The 16,220-nt window shown below is 38.6% G+C and overlaps 1 protein-coding gene across 2 annotated transcripts in view; it reads left to right on the forward strand.

Annotated features, from left to right (window-relative positions):
• Positions 1-10,060, forward strand: part of LOC137125992 (voltage-dependent calcium channel subunit alpha-2/delta-1) — a 51,017-nt gene extending 40,957 nt beyond the window's left edge. The window contains exons 29-39 of one of the 2 annotated variants that reach the window (XM_067502324.1): positions 3-70; positions 204-242; positions 492-563; positions 1,553-1,705; positions 1,990-2,042; positions 2,442-2,497; positions 2,593-2,722; positions 5,174-5,286; positions 5,810-5,892; positions 6,223-6,302; positions 8,052-10,060. In XM_067502324.1, the coding sequence (XP_067358425.1) occupies positions 3-70; positions 204-242; positions 492-563; positions 1,553-1,705; positions 1,990-2,042; positions 2,442-2,497; positions 2,593-2,722; positions 5,174-5,286; positions 5,810-5,892; positions 6,223-6,302; positions 8,052-8,088 (884 nt within the window). In that variant the 3' untranslated portion in view covers positions 8,089-10,060. The remainder of the gene's footprint in view (positions 1-2; positions 71-203; positions 243-491; positions 564-1,552; positions 1,706-1,989; positions 2,043-2,441; positions 2,498-2,592; positions 2,723-5,173; positions 5,287-5,809; positions 5,893-6,222; positions 6,303-8,051) is intronic. The other variant, XM_067502325.1, reaches the window with a different exon arrangement.
• The last annotated feature ends 6,160 nt before the right edge of the window (positions 10,061-16,220 follow it).

Consider the following 16,220-nt stretch of genomic DNA (forward strand, 5'->3'; position numbering starts at 1 on the left):
AGTGGTGGGAGTGAAACTCAATGTCTCATTCTGGATGAACAGTTTCATGAATGCTACTCTAAAAGTGAATGTAAGTGGTGTGCATTTTTAAATTTTTATTATTATTATTTTTGTTTTTTTGTTTTTGGCATATCTGTGACATAGTTAGATGTTTGCATAAAGTATGAATTTCTTGCTTGACTCACTTTTGTTTTATCTTTTAGTGCAAAGATGAGATCTGTGGCTGTTTGAGGAATGACAAGGTACAGTGAAAAAAATGAAATAAAATGTGTTTATTGAAACAAATCTGAGGACTTCTTGGCTTTAAAGTCATTGTGAATCAACTGCGCTATAATGTTTTTTTTTATATGGAATTATATATTACTATAGAAAAACATTATGATAATACCTTTCCTATCTCGTTTTTACTGTTGACAGATGATATTCAGTTTCCACTTTACTACCCCTTGGATTTATTGCATTTGTAAACTGTTTACCTCTTTACTCTGCAGCATGTGGACTGTGTGATTCTGGACGATGGAGGATTCCTTCTCATGTCCAATCAGGATGAATATATCACCCTGGTGAGCTACAATGAGCCATTTTCTCCACCTTATAATGGCCATGTATGTGCAACTTATTGATTGTCTTTGTCCAAGTGATCACTATTTGGTCCATTTTGGATACATTTTAGTCACATAGTCAGAAAAGTGGAAATCTAAGACTTTTCCAACATCCACGTTCCATACTTGTCTCTTCTTTTAGCCTGTCCTACGTTTGTCACAACAATTCATCAGATACACAAAGAGGTCAAATACAGGGCTCTCAGCTAAATTATGAGAGTGGCAGGATATATCTGAGCTGTTTGAAAGCTCCTGCAGGACACCACTACATCCATGTCACCGGTAAAGTAGAGCATAGCCACTGGAAGAGGATCAAAGGGAAGGTTCTTGTGAGTTTTAGCCAGTCGTGAAAGCTGTAGTGAAGTCAGTCCCCTGTGTATGCAAGAAGTCAGCACTGCTGCATTAACTCCACTCTTTCAGTGGGTTTTATACAGTGGGTTTGGAAACATTTCATGTCAGTCATGATAGTACATCTGCTGTCGTTGACCCATTCCACCATCACAATGTCTGGAATACAGTTAATGGCCTTGAAGCATTTGAATAAGCACCCTCCTGTCTCATTTTTACATCTTGCGATATATTTAGTGTCCGTTGGGATCATGGGGAATTTTGGCTACCTTTCAGGTCTTTGTAGAACAATAGTTCTGTGTTGCAACCAATGCTGTAGTTCTATTAATAACGTTCCCAAATAAGGGGGGAATTTAGACTAAGCCATTAATCTTTAAACATTTGCATATCAGCTTATCAAAGACTTTCATGTGCTTTATATGCTTAGCCAGTTGGAATAAGCTTTTTTGCTCCATGGTCACTGTTAAGTTGGTCTCTTGGTTTAACTTTTCAACTGCTACTGCGCTGACTAGTTTTGTTTATCTATTTATTTTTTTTTACATATCTGTGTGTGTGTCTACGTGCGTGCATGCGTGCGTGCGTGTGTGTTTGTGCTCTTCTAGATAGGTCAGTTCTTTGGCGAGGTGGATCCTGTGCTAATGATCAACCTGGTTAACACCTCCCTCTACTCCTTCAACAAGACCTATGACTACCAGTCTGTATGTGACCCAGAGAAAGACAGCAAGGCCGCAGCAGGACCCCGCTCCTTCTATGTGGTTAGAAACTTACTCACACAGGCTGACAGACATACTGTATGTCTCCCATAGAGAACATATTCATTCATTAAAGTAACATAACCTTTATTCTGCATAGGAAAGAGACATGGCAATTAACTTGATATTTGATGCTCTGATTCTATATTACATTTGTTTCTGTAACAGTAACAATGAATAGTAAAATAAAAATCATGATGACTGATTTGTTGTTGTGGTCATTTTTTTTATCTCTCCCTGCATTATTTTGAAAACTTATCTGCACCACTTTTCCTTTCCTTCTCTAGCCTACCATTGCAGATGTTCTCAGTATTGGCTGGTGGGCCTCCACTGCTGCCTGGTGAGTGTCAGGTTGTGAGTTTGTATTTCTATGTTTTGTTTCTTTTGGTTGTTTCTGTGTGCATTCTAGAGTGGGAGTGAATATGTACTTTAGGGTAGGAGTTTGTATGGGAGTGGGCTTGCATGTTGTCGAAGGATGAAGCTGGCTGGGTCATTGCAGGACATGGGTTACACAACATTATACTGCATCATTGCCTGTATGACTGTCCAACTGAAGTATAACTACCTTTTAAAATAGAATGATGGATACTTCCTATGCCTTTTACTTCACCAGTGACTCTAGTCTGGAAAGATGTGTGACTGATACTAAACATGGTTGCAAGCTTGGTTGCTCAGTTCAAATAAATTAAAGAAGGTTTATTGAGTCACACATATGCCTTTGCTCATTCTCTGTGTGTAGGTCAATAATCCAGCAGCTCTTTTTTGGTCTTATCTTCCCTAATCTTCTGGAGGCAGGTGAGCAATAAAAGCTCTTCGTTAAATAATCTCACTACACACTTGACAATCCTTTCTTATATTTTTTCTGTATTAACCCAATCTCTTATTTTCAGTGGACTCAGCAGATGAAGACATACCAGATGCCATGTTTAAGGAGAGCTGTATCACAGAGCAGACTCAGTACTTCTTTGATAATGATGAAAGATCCTACTCAGGTGTCCTGGACTGTGGAAATTGTTCCAGGTATGTGCATGTTTATTCAGGTGTGTACAGTACATAAATCTTTAGTTTCTGTTTATGAGTTCATCTAATGTATATTGACATCCAGTAGATCTTTTGCGTGCTTTTGTATAGTAGTCTTGGATATATTTAATATTTCATTATATTTATGCTCAAACGTCAGTGACCCATTTGCATTTTTGTTCTTGTATGTAAAACCTCAATTACAAACAACATATCAGATGTTGAACCTGAGACATTTTACCAATTCATGGAAAGTATTAGCTCACTTTGAATTTGATGGCAGCAACACATCTGGTAACAGGGTCAACAAAAGACAAAAAAAATGGAGGAGCATTTGACAATCAATTAGGTTAATTGGCAACAGCTCAGTAACATGACTGGGTATAAAAGGAACATTTAAGAGAGGCGAATGTAAAGATGGGCAGAAGTTCACCAATATTTAGTTCAACCAACTAAAGAAAAATGTTACTCAATGTAAAATTGGGTAGACTTTGAAGATACCACCATTTACAGTACATAATATCATCAAAAGTTTCAGAGAATCTGCAGGAATCTCTGTCATGAAGGGACAAGGCCGAAGGTCTGAACGTGTGATCTTTGGGCCCTCAGGCAGCGCTGCATTAAAAGGTCTGATTCCCTGTGGGACATCACTGCATGGGCTCAGGAACACTTTTTTGTTAATTTCTGTAATCCACAAATGTTAGTTAAAGCTGGATCATGCAAAAAAAAAAAAAAAAGCCATTTGTGAACAGGATCCACAAATGCAGACATGTTCTCTGGGCTAAAGCTCATTTCAAATGGTCTGAGGGAAAAGGGAAAACTTTTCTGTGGTCAGATGAATCTAAATTTGAAATTATATATGGAAACCATGAATGCCATTTGCTGCAGACTAAAGAGGAGAGGGACCATCCAGCTTGTTATCAGCGGACAGTTCAAAAGCCTGCATCTCTGATGGTTTGGGATGGCATTAGTGCCTATGGTGTGGGCAGCTTACACATCTAGAAAGGCACCATAAATGCAGAAAGGTACATAGAGGTTTTAGAGCAACATATGCTCCCATCCAGACAACGTCTCTTTCAGGGAAGTCCTTAAATATTTCAGCAAGACAATGCTAAACCCAATACAGCATCCATCACAACAGCATGGCTTTGCAGAAGAAGAGTGCAGGTGCTGAACTGGCCGGTCTGCAGTCCAGACTTTTCAACAAAAAAAAACATTTGGGCCATCATAATACAAAAAACCTGGCAACAAAGGCCCAGGACTGTTTAGCAGCTAGAATCCCATATCAGACAACAATGGGACAATATTCCTCTCCCAAATCTCCACCAACTGGTCTCCTCACTTCCCAGACATTTACAGACAGTTGTTAAAAAAAGAGGAAATGCTACACAATGGTAAACTTCACCCAGTTCCAACTTTTTTTGAGATGTGTTGCTACCATCCTATTCAAAAAGAGAGAATATTTTCCATGAAATGGTAAAAAGTCTGAGTTTCAACATCTGATATGTAGTTTATGTTCTATTGTGAATAAAATATGGGTTGATGAGATTTGCACACCATTGCATTCTGTTTTTTATTATGTTTAACACATTCTCCCAACTTCTTTGGAATTGGGGTTGTACATAAATCTGTACATGCTGCCATTTCAGTGGTCCATTCATACACTAAATGGCTTGTGTTATTAAAGAATTTCCACTTCTTAACTGTATTTTCTTCCTGGACATCTTTCCATTTAACCCTCTGTGGGGATGAGTACAGAATAGTATTAATTTACTGGCCTCTTCTGCTTTCCAGCCTGATTTCAGGCAGCTGTTTGCTGATGAATTTTGATCAGACACAGATTACCTTGATCTGTCATTGACCGGAATTGCAGAGGGAGGCACAAAAGCTCTTTTATCTGTTTTTCTTCCCCCAGTCTCTGGCTGTGCTTCAAACTCACTAATATACACATTCACGGACCACTGGACATTTACTTTGCTCCAGCCTCGTTTTGTGTCAATTTGGGCTGTCTGAGGGGGTTAAATATGGCTGTAATTACTGGGTGTTATGAGTCCCACGTGTCTGGTGCTTTACTCCCCAATGTTAACAACTGCAGACAGAAACTTTCATGACTACCATAAAAAGCCAATCTCAATAAGAGGGACAAAGTATGCATTACTTAGAGTACCGTATACTGTATGTTAATGCAATCCATTGTTAGGGATTTAGTATTACATGCAAATTGTAGCTGCTTGGTATCTATACACCTGAACTGTATGACTCAATATACACGACACTATAAAAAAAAGAGCACACTGACATAAATACATAATTCACAACTAATACAATGCAAAGGTATTATGCTATCAAATGCAGTATTAATGTAAATGTAAAGTGTATGCAGTATGAATACAAACTGCATAGAATGTATATGTGTTTACATATGTGTATGTGGCCACAAATGCGTTATAGGATGTATCGTGCCGAGAAGCTGCCAAACACCAACTTGGTGTTCCTGATCACTGATGCCAAGGCAACGTGTTTGTCGTGTGACCCGAGGCCACTGCGACAAGCTGAACAACCCTGTATCCTTTCACTCGGCTTGTGAAAATGAAACACTACATTGAACCTTCTTGTTACTCTCCAGCCCTCCATCTATCACCCGTATGACAGCGGAGCTTTAAGATGTCAATACAAGGACACACACCTAAGGAGTTAGCAGTAGGTTCCCCATGAATGTTCACGGGTGACCAGTAAAACAGATGCACAGCATATGAAAGCCAGTCTCATATTACTCCCACGTTAGTTTTCTTTGTTTAAATTCATCTGGACTGCATGCTACCATCAGGTTAAATTAAGGTTAAGAGAGTGTATGGGTTTTTTGTTCTTGTTTGATTTTTTTGTTTTGGTTTTTTTAATCTCTCCTAAATGTTACTAAAACATCAGTGAATGTCTGGAGAAAAATCAGCGTGCCAAAGCTGATGAGTTGGAACTGAAAACCGCATTTTGGCACAGAAATAAAGACTCAGCACATCATATTTTAACTGTTGCAGTTAGAATTGTGCACTGTTGATGGTAAACTGCATTTTCCTGAAAATGTCCATTCAGCTGTAGGTCCAGATCCATGTGAGCTGGCTCAGAACCCCCGATACCGCAAAGGGCCGGACGTGTGTTTCGACAACAATGAAAACGTAAGACATAAGCACACATTTTTTTGCGCAGAGAACATATCTGGAAACAGCTCTGTTGGTGAGGTCTTGCAGTATAGGTCTGTATCAATATTTGCCTGGTTTTTATCAAAATTGTGCTTTCTGCACAGATTCAAAGCCCTGTTGGCTGCCTGCTCTTCCACTCTTAACAACTTAAGTTGTAAATCTTGCTTATTGTTACAATTACTTTTTATGTCTGCATGGAATAATCACTCTTTCATTTTGATTTGTTTTGCTTTATATGATTCTTTCACTCATCATCTGTCATTTTTTTTTGTTAATCTGCATCCCAATGCCGCTCTTGTCTGGTAGGATGAGCCCTTGTGCCCAATCAGCCGAGGTTCTGCACTGAGCCCCTCACCTCTCTTCTTCTTTCTGATGCTGAGTTCAGGGTTGGTGTCTCTAAAAGCTTCATCTGACACTAACCATACTGATCTTCATTCTGCCTGAGCCACTGCAATGTGCTTAGCAAAGGAAACTGAGGCAGCACTGTAATAACTCAAACGGCACATGTTTGATGTTTGGTTTTTTTAGTTTTTCTAGTTAATATCCGTTAATACACATTTAAATAATTTTATGCCCACTAAAACCCCACTAAGTGTTTATGTATTTTATGTTGAACACCTTTCAGCTTCTCCCTTCAGGGGTCGTTACTGCGGAACGTGTTCCGCACGTTGATTTGGCCCTTCCTATCGCTCAGGACTGGCACCAAGGTCGTCTTTAGTAGCTGGGTGGGGTGGGATTTAAACCTGCAGGATTCTGCATCTCAACCCAATGCTCTACCACTGAGCCACCAGGCCCCCTTCATTTTCTCATTTTTGATAAACACAAAAATAATCGGAGATGAATTGGCCCAATGCAATAAGTAAATAACATACTTTAACAAAAAATAGCTTAGATTTGTTTCTTGTTGCATGCTGATCTCCCTAACAGAATGCTACATCTTTAATTGGGATTCTTTTTTTCCCCAGGGATGGAGAGCAGATTGAATCTTGGCAGTTAAATGAGTTAAATCATTTTCATAAAAAAGCACCACACCACTACCATTCAATAATAGGACTACAAAATTATAAATGTATCTTCAGTCATTTTATTTAGGGCTCCTTGATGCTTTTATATAATGTATGGGAGCAAATTTAGATATAATTGAACGATGTCTTTCAAACGATGTCTTTCGGGGTTTGCATTGTAACATAGGTTTTACAGCAGTAAATGCACTTTTGTAGATTCCCTCAAAATATTCTGATAGCAGTTCATGGATTGTACAATTTGAGCAGAGTAAAACAAAAGAGCAAGGTGAATAAATCATGTGTGAGATCACTGCATCACCACCCAACTTTGAAGGGTTTATACAACATCCAAATATTTGGAAAAAATATTTCCCATATTTTTGTGAACTTATTCTTTCATTGTGTTCTGCAAGCTTAGATCACACACATAACAAGCCATTAATTCATGGGGCTGTATGTTTATAATGTGGTTAGGTGGAGGAGTGGCTGAGGAAACAGATGAACACAGTTAAAGTAGGCTTTGTCCCTTTTCCTCTTTCCATCTGTCCCATTACTTTGGGCTCAGCTCCTCATAGGAAGACAGTTTGTGTCCAGGCCAGTCCATTTAGTGATTCGAGTAAACAGAGGAAGCTTCACATGGCTCTCCTGCCCTTTGAGCACAGACGATTCCCATCTCTTTCATTTAGGTCTTTGGCATGCAGGGATATCCTGAATACTCCCATCAAATACAAAAAAAGCAGACATGCAGCCGCGAAATAGTTTAGAACAAATTCCTTATAAAACTCATATTGTGGCCTGTACAGTCTACTTTTAGGTGGACCTCTGACCTTTTTGGACCTTTTAGAAGCTCTCTTTTTCCAATGCAGAGCTAAACTAAGATTACCATCTCCTGGCTCTCCTGAGAGCGATAGGTCTTTAACTTACATTCAGCAAGAAAAGCATATATATATATATATATATATATATGTTTGTGTGCGTGTGTATTATTATGTAGATACATTCAAATAGGATATAATATATGACATAGGTGCAAACTGCTCATTGTTAATAGTAGAAGTGGTTTTGATTGTAGTTGTACAGAACAACTAAAAGTTGATTGTTTGATTTGCTGACAGAAGATTTTTCCAACAGGAGGATGATTCTGACTGTGGGGGAGGGACCTGCCTAAACCCGTGTCTGTGTCCAATGCTCGGCCTCCAATTGCTGCTTCTGTGGATCATCACATCCTTCCACTCATGACCCCACACACACTTACACACTGATCATCTCATTTCACAAGAGGCCAGAAGATACTCCAGTTATGCCATACAGGATGTATGCACAAAACTTGCAACAAGACCTTTTTTCTTTTTTTAATAAGGACCAGTATCAACATTTCCATTTTCCAATGCCAAAGGGTGCTTCATTTACTGCTCATCACTTTCAAAAAAAGAGACACATTAACTGTGCTCAGCTGCACTCATTTCCATGATTTACTCCTTAATACTCTCCTATGGTGCAAGAGTAAGAGCTAACCAAACCCTTTAATTCTGCCTCATTTGTTTCTCTGATTTAGTTAACAGAGGTTGAGAAGTTGTCCCACTATGCCAACTAAATATCATTCAAAGACTGTATGTTCACTGACAGCATTGATTTGTGTAGTTGTCAGTATTGTTTGTTGTTATTATAGTTACTACGTATGACTCATTATGCTGTAATGATTGTTTATTCCAGCAACCAGTGCAACTATGAAGAATATCCCTTTTGTTTGAGTGTTTTTTAAATGTACTGTACCTTAATCTATTTAATTTTTTGTACTCTAAACCAACAAGCATTTTATGAATACTTAGGTGTTGTATTGTAGCAGCATGTGCTCAGTACAGAGCTAAAGACAACACCAATACTAAAAAAAACCAAAGCTCCAAGCAGTACCAAGGTCCACAGATACAAAAAACTACGGAGAATTTATTCCTCAGCTGTGCGTGTATATCAGTATTCAAGTTACATTTGATCGATAGATACTTTAGACACCTCACTGAGAAATCCAGTAGTGAGGTTAGAGATTACCCATGTGATTAAGAATATTACAAATTCAAATATGTTTCTACTTGGTCTGACAGCTTTGGTTGTTTCCAATTTGATGCATCAAATTCCCAGTGCCTACATAGTAGCTCAAACAGTCTGTTATTTGAATGAAGCAACGCATCAGAGTCGTATTTTCACCATGTATGCTTCTGTGCTAATGCTTGCTGCAGTATAGCAGAGAGGATTTCCCTTGCAGATATATGTTGTGAAATGGGCCAAATCTGTTTCAGTTATTCTAAAGTAATGTGGCCCAGACAGCAGTAGGAATAACCACTGATTTTGATCTGGGGAGAGGAAAATCGTTTTTCTCTATGGTTAAAAATCTAAACCAGACTTGACTTGTTCCAACCACCTAGTGTTTATCAGTCCTGTTTCTGTTCCCTTTCTGGATCACCAGACTCAGGAGCCAAGATGACTTGTGAATGAGATCAGCATATCAAAATGACTGTTTCGTTCTTTATTTATTTATTTTCTTCTTGCTGTTCTCCCCCTTATGCTTGTTTCCTCTTTGTGTTGCTCTGTAAGTGCTGTGAAGCAGATACTGAAGGCTCACTGTCGAAATGCTGCCATGTCATGGGATGAGCTTGTTCTGTGTTTGAATGCTGTCTATGCCCCTGGTCAGCATCAGGGCCTGCTGGAGAGAATACAGTACTACCAGTGATAATTTAGCATAGCCTTACTTTATCATAAGACGTAAAAGTCACATAAAATAGAGGAAAACGCTAAATTAAAGTTTGAGTTCTCTCCACCTTGCCTTCATGGGGACCTGCTGGTGTTGAGTGTTCAGGTTATGCCTGTTTATCAAAGTCGCGTGTTGACTCGTGTTTTACCCAAGGGGGTCCCGTGTCTATGTGCAGGCATGTGCGTGTCCCTCTGATATCTGATTGTGCTTTAATACTGTACATGAATTACTCTTTTGTGGAACTTGACTAGCCTGAATAAATTTTGTATACATTTGTACACTAATACTATTTACTGTATAAAAGAGAAAAGGAAAGAAAAGAAAAATGTTTATAATACGGTGTTGATTATTGTGCAGATATAATATATTCACAATAAAAGTGTTGTATTGTTGACCTGAGGTGCTTCTTATTCCGTCACATCTGGACAATTGCTTTGGCTCCACTGGGACTAGAACAAATATGGTATCCTTCCTGAACTGAGAGACAGCTGCTGAAAAAGGAAAGCACATCTGCATCTGTATGTGTGTAAAGGAGCTCTACTTTGTCAAATATCCCCATTAACCCTAAGTTTTTCTACTGCCCAGTGACATCAACTTATTTTAAAAAGGGAGGATTAAAGTGATAGAGTAAGTATCTTTGTTCTAATATTTATTAGTAGAAATATGCTCAAAAATTTTCATGTAGAGAGGTCAGCCAATTTTAAAAGGGCAATTATTTTTGCTTGACTGCTTAGATTTATTGCATTCTTATTGACTATACAGCATTGACGGGCTGAGTGAAGTGTAGCAGATCATAGTGGAGCAGGGACAGGGAGGGCTGGGTGGAACATGGTGGATTGATTTTAAGTCCGATGGTGCTGTTCGCTTCAAATGTTTTATGTAGTAGTTTTAACACTAATCCAACGGTTTTATGTCTGGGCACAGCCAGAACCACTGTTAGGTGTGGTCCAAAGTGTGTTATGTAGCACCCAACAGTGATGTCACAGTTCAATACTGAAGCAACCTGACAAACACTACATTGATGTAGGAAGACCCAAAGATTTTCAGGGGCTGAAAAGATATTGATTGGAACTGACTGCACCTGGTTACAGAAAATCTGCATATACATATGCAGCAAAACAGTAACTGATTTCTCCTCCACCTCAAACTTATTTTGGAAGCCTGGCTCATAGATTCAAACTGTATAGAGACAAGAAACGTTGTTTTCTGGCTTTATTTGGTGTGTGCATTCATGTCGAAGGAGAGTGACAGCCAAAGGGGAGAGAAAGGGGAAAAAAGGAAATATTTCTCCTTATTACAAAATAAACTCTCCTTTTATTCAGCCTTTCATTCAGCTGTGTTTTCCTATCTGCAGCCTTTTGTTATGCGCATGCACAGTTAGAGACAGCTGATAAGAAACCTGGTTACGCATGTAAATAGCAAAGAAATCGGCATGCTCTGATAGAAGTCTACCAGGGGAAACTAGGTTTCCGTAATCCCATACCCCAATTTCGGGGTAGGGAATTGTTTACATAACACTTAAGAAATCAGCTTTCCTTAAAAAGCTGACTGCAACCCGGTTTCTTAAGTCCATGTAATGACACTCATTGTATTGTTATGTATCCATTAGTTTACTATGCAGTGCGGAAGGTCAGTGAAACAGAAAGGTGTGATCATATAAAATTTTTAAGAAGGTGGCATTGTTAATATTTTTCTGTGCTGCATTATGTCCAATTTAAATTTCAAAACTTTCACTTCGGTGAAAAGCCCACTAGGCCCAATGCATTCAGTGCATACAGAAAGTATTCAGACACACTTTCTGAATGCACTGTATGTATAGTAGTGCACAGTAGAAATATCCACCTAGAAGAATGACCAGAATCACTTAATGCATTAATTAGTTATATCCTGTTTTTATGGTGGTCACAGACAGCACCGGCATCTTCTACCTAAGTAAGCAGTGGAAAGGCAAATCTGGTTCTGTGGATGGTTTTGGTGTTTATCTGATGGTGAGCTAAGAATCAATATGGCTGCAGTTTCAAGTGGAGCATGTAAAGACATTTGTTTTTCTTGGAGAAATGTCAGACTGGGAGGTCTTCATATGTGTGCTATATAGTGTTAATCTAGAAGGGGGTTGTAACAGGATACTCTTGTAAATGAGGACGAGGTCATACCCTTTAACATGCCTGGCTTAAGAAGTTACAGACGCAGTAAAGAGCAGGGACACGTTCTACAGCTCTTTTCAATTTGTAATTTGGAAAACCACAAAAAGAAAAAACAATGGTGTATAAAATCCACTTGAAGTAAAAGCTGCAATATGAAATGAAAAATTGTTTTTTAATGAACATCTTTTTTTAATGTGTAGCCATCAACTATCTTGCTAAGTTTTACTGCTCACGTGTGGCATCACAAATCTGAAAATCCTGGCTTTAATTGTCCATCTACTTCCCTTTATTTTTCTATCTTCCTAGTATGTCTCTGTAAGATGGTGGAGAGTCAAAAGGGACTATAGCTATAAGTGGAAAGCAAGGTGTTTGCAGGTCAGATTGCAGTTATGACATAACGCTATGTCTTGGACCCTCCTCCAATCATAAAACATTTTGTTGTTTAAACCATTTATTTGATTAAACAAAAAGCAAAGACAAGCACATGCTCATTTTGTTCTTCTTCCTTTTTTTTTAGCTCACACTCACACACAGCAAATGTGTGAACATGCAGATTGACTTTTGAGATTGTCCAAATTAGTTTTTTAATTCATGCAAATTATTTAGATAATTGGATTAAAGGGGGAATTTGTTTCAATTATCCAGAAAACTCCATTCTTTGTTTGTTTCAATCAAAATGTTGATGTAATTGTTGAGGTATTGTCGTGATGTCAAATCAAACAATGACTAATACAATAAAGGAATTTTAATTTGAGTGACAGGTAGTTTTTCTTTTTAATTCATTATTAAACACCCATTTTCAAACACACTTTTGATGCATTTTTGCAGCTTCTTCCATTCATTCTGCTGATCCAATAAACCTATTTCTATGTTTGTAGTCTTTGCTTTAAAAAAAACAAAACATTTCATCCGATGCTAGATCTTTAAAGCTGGAACTGCATGATTCATTGCTGATATGTTAAAGTCTGAGTGCAGCTTTTTGGGTTTGTTCCACTAGTTGCAGGAAGTGACACATGAGATTGATGCTGCATCAACAACATGACCCATGACTGGATCTGCCAAGATCAGCACACAAATAGTAAATGTCTCTGAACTTCATTAACATTGCTTTGGTCACAATATATTATCCATTTGCGTACACTTTTTCCAGTTAATGCTATTTTTGGAACAACGTTGTCATTTAGTGACACTCCGATTCAACCATTAACTCTAATTTTAGCCCCGACATTTTCTGCAACCTCTGGGTTATGACACCCTCAGGGCAATCAACCCAAGTCTGAGTAAACTTCCCTAATCTGGTAACTATAAAATAGTTTACATTAGCTGCAACATTATTAATTGGCTCCATTTGTTTTGTTGTTTGTTATAATCAAAAAAAAAATCTATACTTCCTGTTAGCACTGACACAGAGGTCACAGTTTTTCCGTCATCAGCACAGCAGGGCAGTGCCATCGGGGTCAATAAGGCTCTGTATTAGAGCCCTGACAGCCTGGAATAAATTTAAATCAGTCCCTTACTGTGCGCTGACAGTGACTACTACTGTCTACTTTGTGTTTTCCTGTATGAGACACACTCTTTCTCCCCAGGCATGTGTCACACAGAATTTATAGATCAATCTTTATGTTTTTACTTCTCAGTTATAGAACAAAATTGGTTTTGTTGGCAAAGGGAAACTACAGATAGCATTAAAGAGGCATTAAATCATAGTAAATGTGCTTAATGGGTATTTTATATATTCCTGTCATAGTCAAACTTGTTGGCACCTGCTTTTGCACCACACACACCGCACACCTACACACACCTACACACTCACACAAACACACGCACGCACACATAAACACACTCAATGTGGCCAAACAAAACCTTTAAATATACTTGCCAAATTGTGAGATAGAGAACAGCAGTGTTAGACAAACTGAGGGTTGGAAAGAACACCAAACACACGCTTGGCATGGGTTATCAGGAAATGCCACAGGCTTTTCCAAACCCATAAACATGACCACACACTTGTCTGTTCTCACTACCTTGGTTTTTCTCTCTTTTCTTCTCTCAGTTTGTCAGTGTTGTGCTGTGTGCACAGTTAAATGCGTGTGCTGAGCGTGATTGGCAGGCGCAACGCAGGAAAACTCTGTCCAGGTGAACAGTCTCAATGGGATACATTCCATTCCAGTCCAGATTGGGGCTTGATTTGTGGATTTTCTCTATGTTTAGAATGGGGCCTAATGCACATTAACTGGTAACATGAGGTATTAGATATGTGGGGGGCACATGCATTAACCAACGTTACAAAGTCTGTGTCATTCTCGATATGGTACTGGGTATTTTGTTATTTTACATCTCTTCATATTATAACTTACATTTTCATGAATGTAACTGTAAGGTGCCTTCAATGTACCCCGTGCATTATTTTGACTACTGGGTTGGCTACTGACAGTGGATCCCTGATGTGTTTATACACATTTGTTAAAACCCAAGGTCTCACAAAGTGTTGCAAGAGAATACATGTGCAAGAACACATCTCAAATTAGATTTAATCATACAATGACAGAAGAGCAAGTCATGGTACAGATTTTTAATAAACATAATATGTAAGCAGTATAGTATTGGAAGTAATACTTTACTTCTTCATAATTGATAATAACATCATGGAATAATAATAACAGTTTATTCAAAGAGGAGTTTAAATGTGCAACAACTTTTAAAGTATACTTAAATTCATCAAGAATACCTCCACCCTCAGCTGACTAAAGTTAGGCTAACCCATTAACTTCAGGAAATTACAGTTTGGTGGCCTGTTAGAAGTCAAACAAGGGTCATAAATCGTCACTATATAATCCCCAATTAGGTCTGCAACAGTAATGAGCTACATTCTTGCACAACAATACATCAAGTTAAGTCAATTGTTGATTTTAAAGAAACTGCTGTACTGTGTTAAAGGCACATTCACATGCACCAAAAGGATCTTTGACATCTTAACAACTAAAAAGGTGCTCTTACTAATGGCATCTCACTAAGTTATAGGTTATTATTAACTGATTCAGTAATGTACAACTGAAAATGATATGGTGTGTGTGTATCTGTGTCTGTGTGTGTGTGTTTGCATCCATCTTTTCACATGTGTGTTCATGCTTCAAGTTACAAGTGTGAGTCTAGGCGCCTGGTGAATCACTCAGGCATGCTCTCAAGACCCAGGCTGCAGGCGGCCCTGCTTGTCTCTACACTATGTTCACCATCAACACGTTAATTACGCATATGAGGCCTGACACAGACACATGTGGGATGAAATATCCCTGTTGCCCCAGAGCAGCTTTCCTTTTCCTCCGATGTTTAATTTTCGCCGCCCTCCCTCGTTCCCCCTGCGTGTCTCCATGAGTCATGCTGGTAAATGAGCAGTGAGCAGCAGACAAGACAAGCTGACTTGTTAGCAGATTTGTAAGAAATGAGGGAACACAGGTTCAGGCACTACTTTAACACCTGCTCTCCCCTGTCGACTTTCCCTTAAGGCACTGTTTGGGTCCCTATCTCGGTTGTATGTTGTGACTATGCGGCAGTTAGTCACTTTTAGCAATAGATGCTTCAACTTTTACAAGGTGCTTTACTTTATTGCCAAATTTTAAGTTTCAGATCTCTGCACTTTGCTACAACTCATCTCTCCAGTGACTAAACTGCAACTTGTGCAGTTCTTATTGTTACTAATGTGTGAGGCCAATTTCGTTTAGAGAAGTCCAACATTTCAAGATGTTATTGACATGGCCCAGAGGACAGTATAGGTACAACTACAGACCACTGGTCTCAGGAAGGTTGATTCAAAAATAAACATTTGCATCAGAAACAGGACAATAGTACAAAGTACTTGTTCCTTTTAAATACTGCCTATGTATGTAAACACGACCTATTTGTATGTATTTTCCAGTTTCTCGCAAAGTTGAGCACTTTTCTGTAACTGACATCTACCGTCAAAGGACTGGTACAATAGAGTGCGTGTGGGATGTTGGTGGGTTTGTGTGACACAAATCATGTGTACCACGCTAAAGGATGTGTCATTTAAACTGTTATGGTTTGTGTAGATATACAAACTCACCAAGCCATTTTGTCCATGAATTGTTCCAAGGTTCAGTCTCAAACGTTCACATCAACACCCATAAACACAAGAGGAGGGAAAGACAAAGAATGGAATAAGGACTGTGCACGCTGAGCTGGACATGTTGTGTTTAGTGTGTCTTAACATGTTGTTAATCTAAACATAATGCCATATCTTGTCAAAGGTTATGTGTTTGAAATCAACTGCACGGAGCATCTTATAACTATTACTCACAAAACTGTCTTTTGTTGAAAGGAAAGACTGTTGCACAAAAATCAGACACATCTGTAGACATAATAACTCTGCAGAATTTTGTAGGGTTCAGCACT

Source organism: Channa argus, chromosome 4, assembly GCF_033026475.1.
Source record: "Channa argus isolate prfri chromosome 4, Channa argus male v1.0, whole genome shotgun sequence".
In the NCBI taxonomy this organism is placed as follows: domain Eukaryota; kingdom Metazoa; phylum Chordata; class Actinopteri; order Anabantiformes; family Channidae; genus Channa; species Channa argus.